The sequence below is a fragment of the Asterias rubens genome, chromosome 8, assembly GCF_902459465.1.
Source record: "Asterias rubens chromosome 8, eAstRub1.3, whole genome shotgun sequence".
Classification (NCBI taxonomy): domain Eukaryota; kingdom Metazoa; phylum Echinodermata; class Asteroidea; order Forcipulatida; family Asteriidae; genus Asterias; species Asterias rubens.
This window is the reverse complement of record NC_047069.1, coordinates 3753340-3771407: the sequence shown is the minus strand read 5'-3', so window position 1 is coordinate 3771407 and position 18068 is coordinate 3753340. Positions and strand designations below refer to the sequence as shown.

The window sequence follows — 18068 nt, the reverse complement described above, 5'->3', positions numbered from 1 at the left end:
TTGATAAAATTTGTTTGGATTGTCTATTTTTAGGATCCGCACATAAACATGAATTTCAAGCTGAGACGAAGATGTTACTTGACATTGTTGCCAAATCACTTTATTCTGAGAATGAGGTAAATATAACAAATAATTTGATTTAAAGGGTCTGGGTACTTTTTGTGACGCAAAACACAATGTCCACAGATTTACATTAAACTATTTCTACCTCCATGACTTACAACAGTTTGAAGATAATAATAGTAAAAAGCTTACCTTAAGATGTTACTTGCTGTAGTTTTTGAATAATGAGTAAAACAATGTCATAAAAAAGAACAGAAGTCTTAAAGTCACCTGGAAATATAATTTTTATTTTTTCAAACATAGGAGTATAATTATGTTTAGTAACAATAAACCAATTTTTTTAGTAATTGTTTTTAACGATTTATATGTTTAAAAAATAGATAAAGTTGTTTGGGGGTTGACTTCGCCTACCCCTTTTGTGACGTCAATCGCTGCAGACCTTGCCTTGATGCGTAGAGAAAACACGCAGGCAAAGTACATGCAAGTCCAAGTTGTTTTTCTTGCATTTTTCCGGCAATGCCGACCAAGTGTATGCAGCAAAACAACTAGCGATGGGGTCAGTCTGCATGGCTGGTCAGACTCACATGAGCAATAGTGCCTAGTGGTCCAGTCTGACGTCTTTTTCTGTGCAGTATTTTCTCTTCAAATATCGCGCCTCGATTGACGACACGAACATTGCCTCTCGGGTCAAAAATTTGTAAATAAAATAAGAACTATTTTTTAGAACCTTAGTAAACTGTTTATTCACATTCCACTCACCAAAACACATATATTAGTGACAAAAGCTTTATTTTGACAAAATACCACTTCCAGGTGACTTTAAGAAAAGTTCAGTTAAGATGACTAAAAGCAGCACATTGCGAGCATTTCCTCGTATTATGTTGAAAACTGTGACCTGATAAACCTTGACATCAAAACATCAGTCCAAACATTTTGTTGCAATTGAAGGCACTGGACACCTTTGGTAATTATCGAAGACCAGGCAGTTGTCTAACTTAGTGTACCCCAATGCATATAATCACAAATTTTGACTCAATTGGTCATCAAAGTCGCAAGAGAATATTGAAAGAAAAAACACCCTTGGTGCACAAATTTGTGTGCTTTCAGATGCCTAATAAAATGCTTCAGGCCTGAAGTATTTTAATATTTGAGAGAGAAATGTCCTCTTTCTTAAAACAGCTCTCCATTGATTGTTACCAAGGAAGTTTTTTTGTTCTAACAATTATTTTGATTCACCAATATTGCCAATTGCCTTTTATGTAAGCCTTTAATCTCTTCATTCATGTGTAATAAATTACTGATTGTAAATTATGACATTCTTTAGGTTTTCATCAGGGAACTCATTTCCAATGCAAGTGATGCTCTGGAAAAGTTACGTTACACATCATTGACTTCTGGGTCAGGGGTCAGTCAAGGCCTGCCTTTAGAGATTCACATAGCAACCAATCAAGAAGCTGGAACCTTCACTATTCAAGTGAGTACATTATACAGTGGATTTGTTCTGTAATAACATATCTGTGACTGCAAGTAATGATAGTAATAACAGTATACACATAATGAATGTTTATGAGTGCAATGGTGCGAATAATGTTCATGAGTTGAAAGATGGAATGTTCTATTCAACGAGGCGGAGCCGAGTTGAATGGAACATTCCAGCTTTCAACGAATGAACATATTCGCACCATTGCACGAATGAAAAACATTCATTATTTGTTTTATATAACATCCAAGTAGATCTTTGTAATTTTGATTGAAAGATACAACTTTCAAAACAAACAAAGCGTAGGCCTACAATTTTTAATTGTAGAAGCCGAATGCTAGAAATTTTACTTATTTTTATGCCTTGCAATAACACCTGCTGTGTTACCAAAGGCACGCGCACGCAGTGATGTTTTTACTCGGCTTTTTCGTTCCATCCGAAAAGTACCATTGCACGCTGCCAGCGTGCAATGGTACTTTTCGGATGGAACGAAAAAGCAATGGTACATTTATTTGCTATCACGTGACGGACAATCCTCCAATCAAATGGCAAGGATCTGCTTGGGTGTTATATAATGGCTTCTAACATGTAGCGCATACCCATCACTCAGAGGCACTCAAGGCGCTTAAACCAACAGTATTTTTTGCAAGGTATGAGTGACGTAGTTTGAATTTTGAGATCAACTCCTTGTACATAGAACCATGTAATGGTTTACAAGATGCTGTGGCGCAATATGCTGCCAATCAAACCAGGAACACTTGGCCCAACCCCTCTTTTTGATAAGTGCACTGACTTCTTTTATGTGAGTTACACAACACACGGGACCTACGGCTTTACGATGGACAAAGCATCATGGTTAAGTGTCTTGCTTAAGGACACAGATGTCATGACCAGGTTTCGAACCCACACTCTGCTGATCAGAAACACCAGAGTTTGAGTCCGTTGCTCTTAACCGCTAGGCCATGACATTCTTCCTTTCCTTGGGCTTGTCTGTCTGTATTCACATGGTCCACCTCATTCTTACATACATGTAGATGTAAATTTAGGCTTGCTGTAGTTTCTATGCTTTTGTCTTTGTTGTTTTTAAATGCAGATAATCTGTACTACATTGTACAGTAGCTTAAAATCTTCCAATATGCTTGATTATTGTGATCAAATAATGTATTAAGTTCATTATGGATCAGGAGAAATTATTTCATGAATATGATTGTTAAATCGTAAGATTTCACGAAGAGTTAGGACTCGTCTTATCTCGAGTTAGGACGAGTAAATCGTCCTAACTTAGGATTAATTTTAAGGTCTGAATGCTTCAGTGCAGGGTTGGGACTCGATCTAAGTCCTAAGATTAGTCTTAAGTTAGGAAGAGTTTTGTGAAATCGATGGCAGGTGTATAAGTGGTAGGATACAACAAATTCGCAAACCAAGTTAAGGTGTCAAAGTATGAGTAGCACCTCCATCGTTAACTGCATCTTACATAGTATGCATGGTCATAAGACCATGCATAAAAATGGTACTGAATGATACTTACACGAAGTAAGACAATGATAAAAAGTTTGTTGCTTACTCAAGAGACGTGGAATGATAGTGAATAATAATAAATTGTTACCACATTTTCTTATCATTATTACATTTACACCAATTATTTATTGTTGTTATTTATCGTATATCGTATATCCCATTGCGGTGGATGGGGATATATTCCTGAGAATAAACTATTAGGGCAATTATATTAATCATGAATGTTGTTTGTCTTTGCAGGACACTGGGCTAGGAATGACTCAACAAGAAATGATCAACAATTTGGGAACTATTGCTAGGTCAGGATCCAAGGTAAGTAATCATTTACAGCATGGAGTAATGCGCCGTATTTTTGACTGCTTGAGGGCACTCTCGAACATATTGGTATCACTTCCGTGGGGTATATTCATTCATACCCAAAACAGTTATTAAAGACTGGAACACATTACCACCACAGACATCTAATCCATCACGGACAATAAGACCTTTAAAGGAGCCGTTTTTATCCACTTCTAAAGTAACTTAAAACTACGGCGCCCTCACGCGGTCAAAAATATATGGCGCATTACATTGTGTTCATATCAAATGATAGGGTTTGAATCATGAAAGATTACTTTCCATTGGCTCTGTGCAATCTTGTTCTAATACTTAGTAATTGTAATTTTCCTTCCATAGGCCTTCCTTGAAGAATTGAATACAGATGAGGAAGTTGACTCAACAAGTAGTGGCATCGTTGGTCAGTTTGGGGTTGGTTTTTATTCTGCTTTCATGGTTGGAGATCGTGTAGATGTTTATTCCCAATCTCATCAGTCAGATTCTCAAGCTTATCGTTGGACATCTGATGGGTAAGTGTAACTCAGTCACACACATCCAATCTCGGCTCTTTTTAAAGGCCCTGGACACTATTGGTAACTACTCAAAAAAATTGTTAGCATAAAAACTTACTTGGTAGCGAGCAATGGAGAGCTTGTGATAGGCCTGAAGTCTTTCAAACATTTTTAAGGCATATGAAAACACACAAAATTTGTGCTCTATGGTGTTTTTTCTTTCATCACCCTCTCACAACTTCTCAACCAATTGCGTCAAAATTTGCACAGATTTGTTATTTTATGCCAACTATCAGGGCATGTGCACACATACACTAGTGAAAATATGCATAATTTCCGTACTTCCTTTTTTTTTTACCTTTTTGATACTTTGTTTTGGAGGGTTTCAAGACCCTTTTGCATGCAAATTTGAGGTGAAAATTTGACAAATTTTACTACTATCAGGGCGTATATATACATTAGTGTAAATAGAGACGAAAATGGCAACTTTTAATTTATGCAAATTATGCATAATTCCCCTGCTTACTTTTTTTACTTTTTTGATATGTTTTTTAGGAGGATTTTTAGAGACTGTTGCAAAATAAAAATCATTTCTGTTGCAATTTTGTCTAGGTTAAGCCATTTTTTTGCTTAGATTGACTTGACTAAAGTGAGAATACCGGTCTTTGACAATTACCAAAGTATGCTTTCAGATTCATAATAAAAGGCTTCAGGTCTGGAGTTAATTATTATTTGAGTGAGAAATTACCTTTTTCTTAAAAACTATGTTACTTCAGAGGTAGTCGTTTCTCACAATGTTTTATACAATCAACAGCTCTTCATTGCTTGTTACCAAGTAAGTTTTTATGCTTACAGTTATTTTGAGTATTTACATACCAATAGTGTCCACTGCCTTTAAATAACCATCATATAAGCCTGCAGGCTGCCAGCTTCCCAGGAAAGCTTGGTTTCTTGAGAACTGACTTCACTCTGAATGGGGAAGAATTGTTCCGTCTTGCAGGAGGTTGGTGTGGAGCTATCTGACAGCTAGGAATGTAGACCTTGATGATGACCCCAGTGGATAGAGAATCTAACAATCTTAATCTGTTCTCAAAGTTGATAGTTTCCATATATTGTACGAATGACATGCAGTCAAATCACGAGCCAAAGGTTTTAATCAATATAGCCAAATGCTCATTACTTTGGTGTTTATTATAGCTATGTTCCACTGTAGCTCTAGCCTGTATTCAAGGCTTATGCAGCCGCTGCACCCTGGATGTCACACACGAAAATAGACCTGCGTGAGTGGAGGAGCCGCGAAGCGCCTTACCAACTCGTTTATCTAATCAGTTATTCATGATCATGAAGTATTCATATGCATTTTCTTTGTGTTGACCTCAGCACATGACTTTTTAGTACGTCCATTATCCTTGAGGAACCAGGAATGTTTGTGGGTAACGTTGTGTGGTCTATTTATATTTATGGTAATTCTGTCTTCTTATTGGCCAACACTCATCAGGCTAATGTAGGGCCACTGATTTTCCGCGATCGCGGAAAACGGACGGAATTCGCGGAATCCGCCCTTTGAAACGGAAAACGGGATTTCAGAAAATGATTTTTTTTTTTTTTTTTTTTTTCCTTGACGCCAAAACTATTGAAATTGCATTCTTTATTAAGATTCTTTTTGTTAAACTAAAAAGGCATCAGAAATCAGACCATAAAAAAGTACGAGATCGTAACCGTGGATCATTCTGTTCTACTTCACACCATCCTCAATGTTTACACACATGATGTACACACGTTGTTAACATGGTTAAGCGAAGGGCATTATTCGCGGCACGTTTTAAGCATTTTTTGTTCACCCAAATTGCATTTTCTCCCTCTCCTTTACCAACAATAATACACAAACTAGCTTACCTATGATCTATAAGAACACATACAATGTTTTTTCATCTCGGAAAGGTCTAAAATAAAACCGTAAACTGTCAACATTCTGTCGCCAAAGCGAAAACAAAATGGCTGACATTTTGTTTGTGGATGGAGAACGGTCACGTCCATAGACTTGTTCCTAAGTCTTTGATCATGCTGAAACAGCGCCCTCTTGTGGATACACTCCTGTCATTAGCCTACAATGTGGCTGATGCAGAGAATCAACTGCAGTTTTAGACTTGGAATCAAGTCTATCACATCATGTGCATTGATACTGCAGTCACAGTGCAACCTTTTAACCCTGACTACTACATGTTTTTGTTTCATCGAACAGTAGTATACAAAATAATCCACAATTATAAAAAAGTATTTTTTTGAAATTTGTCAGTTCAAATAAACATTTTACGAAGTCAGCAGTGCAGCTTATCTCAAATTGATTTTTATAAGTGTGTCCCTGGGTATTAAACAACCTTTTATCTAATTAAAAAAAACATGAAACGGAATTTTTTGTGCCTGAAACGGAATTCATGTTTTTACCAAACGGAATTTGCACTTTTCTGAAACGGAAAATCAGTGGCCCTACTAATGCATATAGCATTACACTTCTCCTACTGGTAGCAAAGCAACGAGTTGGTAAAGCGCCTGGCGGCTTAGCCGCTCGCCCTGGTTTTCTCAGTGCGTGACATCTGTAGTCGTGCGTATCATCTGGAGGTGCCGCCTGCGCACTGACTAAAGGCTACTGTAGCTAATAAATGTTTACCGTTATAAATATTCTTTTGACTGACTGTGGGTGTGTGATCTGATTGTATAGGACGGGTAACTATGAGATGAATGAGGCAGAGGGAGTCCAGAAGGGTACCAAGATTGTGATTCATTTAAAGAAAGACTGCTGGAGATTTGCCATGGAGGCAGACGTTAAAGGTAGGAGTTTGTGTAACATCAATTCTGACAAATTAATAGATGTTAATCACCATAGTTTACCAATATAACATGGTTTGACAGTGGATATTAATATCTACCTAAGATATTGGAAATTGACAAACTACCAGCCCGGCCAAAATGCTTGGGCCACCCATTGGCAACGTGACAATAAACATTCTCTCTCCCCTCCCCCGATCAATATTAATGGGAGCGCCGAAGACCGCAATATTAAAAGGGGGCACAGGCCCTGGGGCCATGGTGTGGCCGGGAGTTCCGAAGATGAAGCCTAAAGAACTAGTTTGTAATTTTTCCAATAGCGAGGAGAGTTAAGATCGATTACCCATCTGAAGTACATGTTGTATTTGTTTGACTATACCTCACACTTCTTTAGTTTGGCATCATTAAGCTCAGGGAAACACGGATTGACAGTTACATGTGCGGCCATCTTTAGCTAGGACAGTGTTTGCTCATGTGTACTAGAGCCTGTGCGACAGTTCCATTAGCACTTCTTAAAGTGCATTTGTAAAAGAGTATTGCACATACATGCGCATTAACCCTGCGCATGAATACTAGCATGGCACGTGCACTTGGTAAAAATAGCATACTCATGTGATGATGATTGGACCAGTGAGAATTTGGCTCTCGATCATGAATACAGTACGTATGTATCAGGTTTAGTAATTAGAGCGGAACAACAGGAAATATATGTGGAATTATTTTAAAATCGTTCGGGTTAAAACTAAAAAGGAGTTCCTCTGGAATAACCAAACTGGTATTGTTTGCAAACAAGTGTTGTACTTTATCAAGAAGAAAACCAATCAGTTTTTAATACCTACTACATCAATCATATGTGACCCGCTCCGACGAATTGAGGAATGTCGAGTAAAGTCTCATTTCGTGTAATTTTACACCCAACACAATCAAAACAACAAAGTATTTAAAATTATTGAAAATTTTAGTTTTTTTTATTTCTGTAGATTTAGGTTGCCTTAATCTTGCGATAGTTGCCCCATGCACATCGCAAAAGCGCCACCAAGAGACACTTTTTTGAAGCCAGTGACCTCATACATTACATCAACACGTTAGATGATTGCATTGCTTGTTACAGGGGTGAAAAGGAAACCCGTTTATCGATTGACCTTTTCATTCATAAAATTCGCGTCGCTAGATTAGTACGGCTTACATACCGAGGCGCCTGTTCATCCATGCAGCGAGGCCGTCACCCGACCTAGTGCTGTTGCCACGTAACGTCATAGCTAGCTTGGTTCCACTATGCGCGCAGCATACGGGAGCCCCACACGTGCACAATACAGGGTCGTAGTACACAGTACACGCCACACATAGAGAGCCAAGCTATGGTGATTTTTGTCACTCGGCTACGTGTGGGGCCCTTGTTGTTTTATCCAGTAGAATGTTTATCGAAGTTCAAAAAAACAGTGTCTGATTTTCATCAATAGAGAATAATAGAGAATCAATAGAGAATGAATAGAGAAGGTTGACATACTCCAAACCCAAATAATTCTGAATGATAAAGGAATAATTTTTCAGTTAATCTTGGTGTTGGGTGAGAAGTAGCACTAAAGTCATGGGAACTGGCACAGGAAAATTGCGAATGAAATCTGTTCCCTGGTCTTGAAGCAGAGTCAATGTACGGCCGGACGCAGGTGATGTTAGCTGTTCAGGCCCCGGGGATTACGTGATGCGTTGCACCCTGCCGTGAAGGAACGAACTCGCATTTCATGTTAGAAATAACAAAGCAAATTGCTCTAATATTTCAGGTAAAATTTGTCAAGTTTATTGTTGAAATTGTCTACACATTATAATTAAACTTATCATTAGGTTGTTTGTAAGTTGTGGCCCTATTGTTGGTTCGACTACGCCGGGGTTAAAAATCGATGTTTTCATTTCATAAAAAATATTATTTGAATGAGTGTGTGAGACGTCGCGTTTTTAAAAATTAATTTTTCTGGCGTTTATGTTTTTCAAAACGGGTCATAAAATTTAGCGTCAAGGTCATCAACAATTTCGGACAGGAAGGTCGTATGATCATGTTTTTTATTTTTTTGAAATGGTGAGATTTGCTTGCTGGGATTATTATGATAAACTAAAAAATTAAATTTAGTCGACATTCCTCATGATGAAGGAGCGGGTCACATATGTGTGCTGGGTTTTTACAAATGTTCTACATTCTGGCAATGCTTATGTTTTCTTTGTTTTAAAGGGAATGTACACGTTTGGTAATTACTCAAAACAAATAATATTAGCTTAAGAACTGACTTGGTAACGAGCAATGGAGAGCTGTTGATAGTATAAAACACTGTGAGAAATGGCTCCCTCTGAAGTAATGTAGTTTTTGAGAAGAGGTAATTTCTCACTAAAATAATAAAAGACTTGAAGTCTTTTTTTCCTATCTAAAAGCACACAAATTCGTCCAACAAGGGTGTTTTTCTCCCATCATTTTCTTCGCAACTTTGATGAACGATTGAGCCCAAATTTTCACGGGCTTGTTATTTTATGCTTATAATGGGATACACCAAGTGAGAACACTGGTCTTTGACAATTACCAAACGTGTACAGTGCCTTTAAAGGCACTGTACACTATTCAAAAATAGTTGTTAGCATAAAAACTTACTTGGTAACGATCAATGGAGAGCTGTTGATAGAATAAAATATTGTGAGAAACTGCTCCCTCTGAATTAACATAGTTTTTGAGAGAGAAGTAATTTCTCAATAAAATATTTGAATTGAATTTGAGAACTCACCTTACAAGAAGTGTCTGTTTGTTTGTTTTTGCAATAATGAAAGGAAGGAAGTGAATGTCTTCATAATTGAAAATGTATTTTTAATCATGTATTTTTGCAGAAATCATCAATAAACACAGTACGTTTGTTGGTATGCCTATCTTCCTCAATGGCAAGCTAATGAATACAACACAGGTACGTTTATATGCAGTGGCTTTTAGACACTGCAGAGCTACCCCTCTCTTTCATACATGATGTAGAGTGTCATGGCCGAGGCGAGTGGTTAAGAGCATGGAATTCAAGTTCTGGTGGTTAAGTCACCAGAGTGTGGGTTTGAATCCTGGTCGTGACACTTGTGGTCTTGAGCAAGATACTTTACTATAATTGCTTCTCTTCACCCAGGGGTATAAATGGGTACCTGCACTGGTAAAGGTTGATATTGTGTTTGAAAAAGGCCTTCGGATCGCCACGCAAGCTGGGGGCTGTACATTTCACAGGGAGCTAAACAAGATTAAAGGGATGTTATTGGCCCAATGACCAGGGCACTAATGTAAAGCGCATTGATACTGTCATTGTGAAATGTGCTATATAAGCATTTGTTACTACTATTATTATTATTATTATTATTATAACTAAGGGAGACACTACCACGCCTTTGTAACCCGCTAGAGGGTTTCAGTCGAGACTGGGAGTATCCACAACATTTCAATTACCAGTGATCTGTATTGTTGATTATTAACCTTTAGGCTCTGTGGACCAAGGATTCAAAGGACATCAGTGACCAACAACATGAAGAGTTTTATCAATTTCTGACCCATAACTCCTACGACAAACCTCGCTACACTCTGCACTATAAGACTGATGCTCCACTTAGTATACGTAGTTTATTCTACATTCCGAGTAGACCCCCTGCAATGTGGGAGATGAGTCAGGACCACTCAGGGGGCGTGGCTCTATATAGTAGGAGGGTTCTCATCCAACAGAAGTCGGATAAAATCTTGCCCAAGTGGTTCAGATTTATACAAGGTAAGTTTTATCTTCTTGACTTGAGAGGATGTAAGAAGTGACAACATAGGGATATCTCTTTGAAAAATTAGTATTTGTTGGATTTACTGCGTATACAAATCGGCCTCAATTTAATGAAAATTTGTAATAGTTGAGCAAGAGCAGTCCCTAAGGAAGCTTTACAATAGTAACAGTACAAACTTTACTAGGGTTGTTAGAGTGCAATATTGGGCTGCTTTGATTTATTGAGTATTTTGAAATGTATTTTAAATCTCAATCATTATTTCAAAACCTCAAAATAATGTATACGAAGTGATATAGCTGGCATGGGGGTGGGGGCACCAACTAGACCAATGCAAGGTCAATGGCTGTTCCTCAGAAACTTAACCTTGTTAAAGCTGCACGATTCGATAGGGCCAATTTGTACATTTTTAACCCTTAGGCATAAAAAAAAAAAAAATGTTATGTTGGCGTAACAGGCCCCCAAAAATAGGGTCAGTCGGTCGGGATTTTTATTTATTTATTTGTTTTCTTCTTTTTTATTTTTTCTCCCAGCAACGAAAATGACCCAACTCGTCCTTTTACCTTCAGCTGTTGACTTAAATTTATCCGCTCAAAAATGACAGCAGATTCACATTTTCCTTTGATGGAAACACTGTACCCTTTGGAACCGGGCTCCATGTTGATGTGTAAACAACGGTGCCGTATGCAAACACGGGGCCGTCGCAGTGTCACAAAATAACTTGCAATTTTTAGAAAGTGTATAAATCATTTTTTTATTGAGTAAAATGCTGGACCAATAATTAAAATAATTCATTTTCTTACTTCATTCTTACGTTAGAAAATTATTTTCTTTTCTAAATTTACCTCATGTAAGAATATACAAGAATAGACAAGAAAAAACAACACAAACTTAATGTTTTGGTGAACATTGGAATGGCGGAGCTGCTCGCCTCGCATACTATTTATTCATGACATTCACATAATCCAACTCATTTAATTTAAGTTTCATCATTATTCTCGTCGGCTTAACTAACCAATTATACACATAAATTCAAATTCCAAGTACAGAGGAGGGAAGTAAACGCGCTTGCGGATCGGCTTTTATGTATGCATTTCTGGCCTTTTCGGATTTCCATCTTCCGTGCATGGATATTAAGTGAGATGGGAGTAGGGCGTTTGAAGCTGCGGTTGCCCCTCCCGACCTCAGGCTGTGGAGGCCGAATTTTCGAATATCTGGGACGAATGGTCGGAGGGCTTCTAGTACGATCTCTCTAGTTCTGGTGTAGCTTAGCCCATGAGTAGTAGGAACAAGACCGGTTTTGGAACGTGTCAGTCTGCGAAGTACCGGTAGAGGAGAAGAGTCGGGATCGCCTAATGCTTGAAAATATCGTTCTGTGATTACAACTGGGCAGGTTGGCTGAAATGTTCTTGCAATTGTTATGTTGTTGCCCTGGCGGTATTGATCAGTTTTGGACTTGCATAAATGTACGACGAGACTGTCGGTGAGTATACTACAGTCCATGCGTCTTACGTTACTGATGTCGTTAAAACGAAGGAAACCAGCGTAACAAATAAAGCATACGAATAGTATGCGTAGATCGTCTAATGCTGCACTAGGTTGACCGTGAGCATTGTAAAGTTTCGCCATGATTTCAGGTGTTACCGGTTCCTTCCGGTTTGGGGTAGAGGCTGTGAGTCTCTTGTAGCCCTGTAAGGTTGTTTTGACCAATGGATCCTCTGTAGGTGACGGTAATCCAGCCAAGCTATGTGCCCAGGCGACAGCGGATGCTGCGGAGTCTGCTGCCGTTTTATGACCAGATGAAAATAATGAAGATAAATATAGGGCGAAATCAGTAGGGTTGACGGGAAACGATATGACGCCGGTCTTGGATGAAGCCCATGATTCCCATCGTTTCCAACCATTGCTGTATTTTATCGTTGTTGAGTGTGCTCGTGATGACATCAGTAGTTTTGGTAGGGCTTCGAGGGCAAGTTGCTTTAGTTCCGGGTCAGATGCTGAATGAGAGAGTGCCAACCATCTATCTGAAACAGACAAAATAAAAGAGAGCAGCAAAAGTTGTGCTCCATACCATAGCCAAAGTGCTATGATTATACGTATATGCAATAAATGCTATTTTATGGCTAAATCAGCCGTTCTGCAGACGATCTGAGATAAGGAAATTTATCTGTCGTTTCAAGGATAAAAAACACTTGTGCTTAATATGCACGTAATTGGTGTTGCTACTGAAAACGTGCAACGAAAGCTCGGCGTCCAACACCAGGCTGAGTTATCAGCGCTCAGTGGCCACGTAAAACCCCCAACTTGTGGAGGAACCGTGGACGCGACCAGGATGTTGGACGTAGGTCGCGCTATCCTTACTCCGAGCAAGCTTTATTCATTCATTTAGTTTTAATTTATTTATTAGGGCAAAGGGCGGGTTGGGAGCGAGGTAAGTTGCTCTACTGAGAGTGATCAATAGGCTGAAACGCCCCGGTTTTAAGGGAGAATGTGAAAGAAAACCTTACGTAATCGTTGCACGCTCTAACGAGCGTGCTGCACCTGTCGTGCAATAACGAAAAGAAAATTAACTTTCTTACTTCATTCTTACGTTAGAAAATTATTTTCTTTTCTAAATTTACCTCATGTAAGAATATACAAGAATAGACAAGAAAAAACAACACAAACTTAATGTTTTGGTGAACATTGGAATGGCGGAGCTGCTCGCCTCGCATACTATTTAGAGAACGCCAAAGAAAGGGTAAAGCAAAAAAGGCATGAATATGGTAATCTGGGGAAAAAACGAAGGTGATTCGCATATTGGTTATAAAAACCATCCATGTGGTGATGCACGCAAATCGGCATCGGCTAAAATTAGCCTAAATGCAATAAACTGCATTGAATGTTATATACAATCATATCTCTCAATCATACACAATCTTCGCTTTGTCAATTTTGAGCGACTGTTTATAAGGAAGATAGGAACTTTATGCGTTAACTGCACAGTCAGGACAGCTGCCGAGAGGAGCAAGACAAAACCCCATGTTCGAAGATCTGAACGATTGTGAAAAATCGTATCTCAATGCTAAGCATGAAAAATTTGGATACTTTCGGAAAACTGTGCTCTTGCCCAATGATGAAGGGCTGAATGACGTATGCAATACTTTCCAATCTACAATTGAATAATCTAGGTGTGTGCCGTCTGGGCAGACAAAGGGCCAAAATGCTGATGTTGTCCAGTTTGGGATTACTAGAGTGCCTGTTGCTTTGACCGCAAAAATGCGTTTAATGACTTGTATAATAAGGGACACAGGGGGACAGAAATAGTTGTTTTCCGATGTCCAGCTTTGGCAAAAGGCATCTACACCGCATACCGCTTTGCACCAGAATCTAGCGTTGAACCGGGGCAGTTTTGCATTGTGAGGTGAGGCAAAGCGATCTATAGAGTGGGGTCCCCAGAGATTGTCTATGAGATTGAATGACGCAGAATCAATTGCCCAATCATCAAAGTCTTGAAATTTGCTTATCTTGTCAGCGAGTTTGTTCTCATTCCTAGGTAGCCACTCAGGAAGTAAGATGAAATCGTGTTTCTTGGACAAAGCGTGTATTGACAAGGCAATGTTATGTAGATCGGGTTTGACACTACCGCAAGTGATTATCTTTGGCACGTTTGAATTGTCGGTACACCATTTGATAGTTTTGTGAGAAACCACGTGTTGAAGTTCTAAGAGTAGGTTAAGGACCGCTGCTAGTTCGCGCCAAGTTGAGCTTTTGCGTTTTTCTGATTGTGACCAGTTTCCTTGAATCTTGAGATTTGGCTGATTTTCAACATGTCCGCCGTAACCTACTTCGCTGGCATCTGAATAGATGGTCATAGATGGGACAAGTTTGAGTCTGATGGAAAAGCCGTTAAGGGAAAAGATGTTTTGGGCCCAGAATTCGAGTTCAGCTACAGTGTCGTTGCGTAACTTTATCGATTGATTCCAGGAATTACTTGATTCGATTGATCTGTACGAGTCGCGGGTCATCAATCTAGCGATGGGGCCCAATGCGAGGGACATCGAGATCACTTGACCCGTGAAACATGCCAGTTGTTTAACTGGCACAGAATTGTTGGCTTTGTGTGCCGAAAGGATTGCTGAGATCGTTGACAGAAGTTTGAACAGTTTCTCCTGTGGTATGTGAAACAACAAATTCCTGGAATCAATGATGAGACCCAAGTATTGTATTTCTTCAGTTGGTTCCCAAATGCATTTTGTTTTACTAGGAACAAAGCCGCTATTGATGATGGTATTTCGCACGATAATTTTGCTACTTTGCGCTGAAGCATGGTCTGGTGAAATGATAAGACCGTCATCAATGTACATGAAAGAGATGATACCCTGAGAGCACCAAAAATACACTAGCGGCCTTGTTAGCTTAGTAAAAAGGTGGCATGCGCTGCTTAATCCAAATGGAAGGGCAGTAAACATGTAATATCTAACATGGTTATCGCAATGATGCCAGGAAAAACCCAAGTATTTTTGGTGTGGCGGGAATATTTCTACATGGTGATATCCGGATTCAAGGTCGAATAAAAAATACACTTGGTTACTGTCAAGTGATGGGGCGATATGGGTGAGGTCTTCGTACTTGAACTTTGATTTCCAAATGAAATGATTCGGGTGCCGTAAATCTAAGACCAAGCGCAGCTTTTTTCCATCTGCAACGGTTAAAGGGTTACAGCAATATGGCGGTGAGTCTAATTCTACAATACATCTGTTTGTGATCAATTTGCAAATGGCGGTCTCAACAAACTGGGCGTGGTTTAGGCTGGACTTATTGTTTTTCAATACAATGGGTGGTGGTTCTAGATAAAACGGAATCTTATAACCTGTTTCAATAACATCTAAAACAAAGGGACTTGCTTTAAGAACATTTCTCCAGAATGAAATACAAGGTTTAAGTTTACCTTTAACGCCGGTTGGTATGTGGTCGGGTTGGTCGCCTTCGGCCGATTCCCAGTTCCTAATGACCGGATGTGTCTGAGAATCCGGTGGCTGGGGTTTGCAGTCGTGGTTGTCGTAGTGCACGTAGGGAAGGGCAACTGGTCCGGACGTGCCCGGTAATACCGCACTGGAAACAGGTGCGACTCTCTGGTCGGTATGGGCTGCTGAAACGACTGGTGGCGAAAGGACGAAAAGAATAAGGAGCACAAGATGGGGCTCCATGGCTGTACTGGGAAGGACGAGTGGGCTTTGCCTTAGATTTCTTGAGCTCGGCCTTTTTGGATGCAGCAGACTTTTCTGCTTTTTTTAGTCTCTTTTCGTCTCCGGAGTCGTCTGCCAACTCGTCCGTGATGTATTCTTTAACGGTTGCCCAGCCTTGTGTAGATCTATCTGCAACCTTGATGAGCTTCTGGCGCTGTTTATTCAGCTCTAGAACTGAACTAAGTAGATCCAGTCCGGAGTTAAGGTCTCCGACTTTTATTGATGCAATGGCCGATTCTACCATAGCATTGAGTTTTTCGGTGTGTCGAAACTGGTCCTTGTTCCCAATGCTCTTAAATTCGTACTCAATTTCGGCTGATGTACGTTGTTTCTTTATTGCTGATTCCACCTTGGTGTCTATATTGCTTGACAAAGTTTGGATTGCCAAAAGGATGTCTTCGTTTGAAGCCTCAGGATTCATTTTCACTGGTAGTACAAGAATATCTTGTTGCGAGGTAAGTTGCTCTACTGAGAGTGATCACTAGGCTGAAACGCCCCGGTTTTAAGGGAGAATGTGAAAGAAAACCTTACGTAATCGTTGCACGCTCTAACGAGCGTGCTGCACCTGTCGTGCAATAACGAAAAGAAAATTAACATTCTAACAAACTATTTTTTTTAATGCAAAATAAATAGCAAAACATTTTGTAATATTGTATGTATTAGTCCGCGCCGTGCAACAGTCTAGGTCGAGAATATCATATTTTTCATGTAGAGAGCCCTCATGCCAACCTCGTTCCCAGTGGTGTACGATCTCACTGCGCCATTTTCTTTTGCTCTATCATACCCCTGGGGTACCGTTAGAGACGTACACATAGCTCTAGCGGGCACTGAACCAGACTTCTAAGTAAGCAGCCTGTGTATTCACCATTGTAAAACGCAGCGCAGTATAGTTGGAGTCGGGGACGCGACTGTACATGTATCGACCGAGCCATGTACCAATGGTACATGTAACGAATTCCTCCGTATGTACATGTATGTACATTGTTGTAGAGCCTGCATAATCTTCTGATGTGCCATTTGGTCGTTGGTGCAACCATAGAGAAAGTTATGGTGCAACATTGTGCAAGTCATGCAAGTTCCACGCGCGGTGAGCGTCAGTCAACAGTGAGAAACAGTCAGAAATGGTTTTAACGTATTTTTAACTAATTTAAAAAGATTTTAATCATTAAATTTTCTTCCATTGAAAAAATAAAAATATCCATTTTCTATTTTATTATGCCTTAGCACGCTACCAGGTTGTACACACAGTATTCCCCTGGCACTGAATTTCCTGTGTGGCGCTACTAAAATGCACATACATTTTTCCTCAAGACTTTTACTCTGTGAAGAAAGTCTTTTGGGCTAAATTGCAAAATAAGTTTTTTACTCAGTATTTTATTTCCCATCTAATGCAGTAAAAAATATGGGTTTTGGATAAAGAATAACCGAGATACGCTTATTTCATTACCACTATTTTATCACCGACCGCCAAGCCCAGTTGCTGTCTATTTTCATCGGGGCCATCGACCGATCCAGACCCATCGTTGCTGCCGGCAGACCCAGTGTCGTGTTCATGTACATCGTTATCGTTAACAAGTACACAGTACACACGTACACAGTACAAATACAGCATTTTCAACACATCAGAATCTCTCGAAAAAAGCTCTTCAAAGTCTAATTCTCCGGAGTCTGAGTCCTGAAAAATTTCCAGAAATGCTGCATGGACGTCATTGTGTCCGCCTTTTGTCTTGGCGTACAGCTTTTTGATCGGAAATTGTGAGAAAATTTGGGACAAAAGATCAATTTTTTCCGATGAAATATCGTTGCATACATGTATAGCTAGATGCATGCAGCTGTATGAGGGCCAGGGGTCAGTAGTTTCCCAGAATTCCTCATCTATTTACTCACAGTATTGCTGGGTGACTGGAGTCGCCGACAGCGCGCAGGGAATAAACAAGCACGGCGACTGTAGTCGCCGATAGCGCGCAAAGGGTTAACAGCCACTAAATATTGGAAGATTTTGTGTGCGCAATCCCACAAATAAAAGCTTGTAACCTTTTCAAATCTATGACAAATAACTGTTGAAATATAAATCTAAACTTTGTTGTAAAATCAGCAACAAATTTAACCTTCAATCCCAGCCAAAATTCTTGGACGACTCCACAATAAACATAACCTCCCCCGCCCCGCTCAATGTTGTTAATCCTAGCTGAGTGCAGACTGTGCAATGACAGCCAATATTGATCATGGGGCAAGGGGGCCCAATGAGATATGGCCAAGATTGTAGCATCTTTAATGTGTCTTTGATAGTTAAGCTTTCTAAAACAGTGATGACAAACACAAATAGTTATTGAACTTCAAAGTTTTTAATCAAAC

The 18068-nt window shown here is 39.6% G+C and overlaps 1 protein-coding gene across 2 annotated transcripts in view; it reads left to right on the top strand.

Annotated features, from left to right (window-relative positions):
- Positions 1–18068, top strand: part of LOC117293307 (heat shock protein 75 kDa, mitochondrial-like) — a 50067-nt gene that overhangs the window by 11751 nt on the left and 20248 nt on the right. For both annotated transcript variants that reach the window (XM_033775561.1, XM_033775562.1), the window contains exons 3-9: positions 34–116; positions 1388–1537; positions 3302–3373; positions 3737–3906; positions 6608–6717; positions 9580–9653; positions 10205–10484. In XM_033775561.1, coding sequence (XP_033631452.1) covers positions 34–116; positions 1388–1537; positions 3302–3373; positions 3737–3906; positions 6608–6717; positions 9580–9653; positions 10205–10484 — 939 coding nt within the window. The remainder of the gene's footprint in view (positions 1–33; positions 117–1387; positions 1538–3301; positions 3374–3736; positions 3907–6607; positions 6718–9579; positions 9654–10204; positions 10485–18068) is intronic.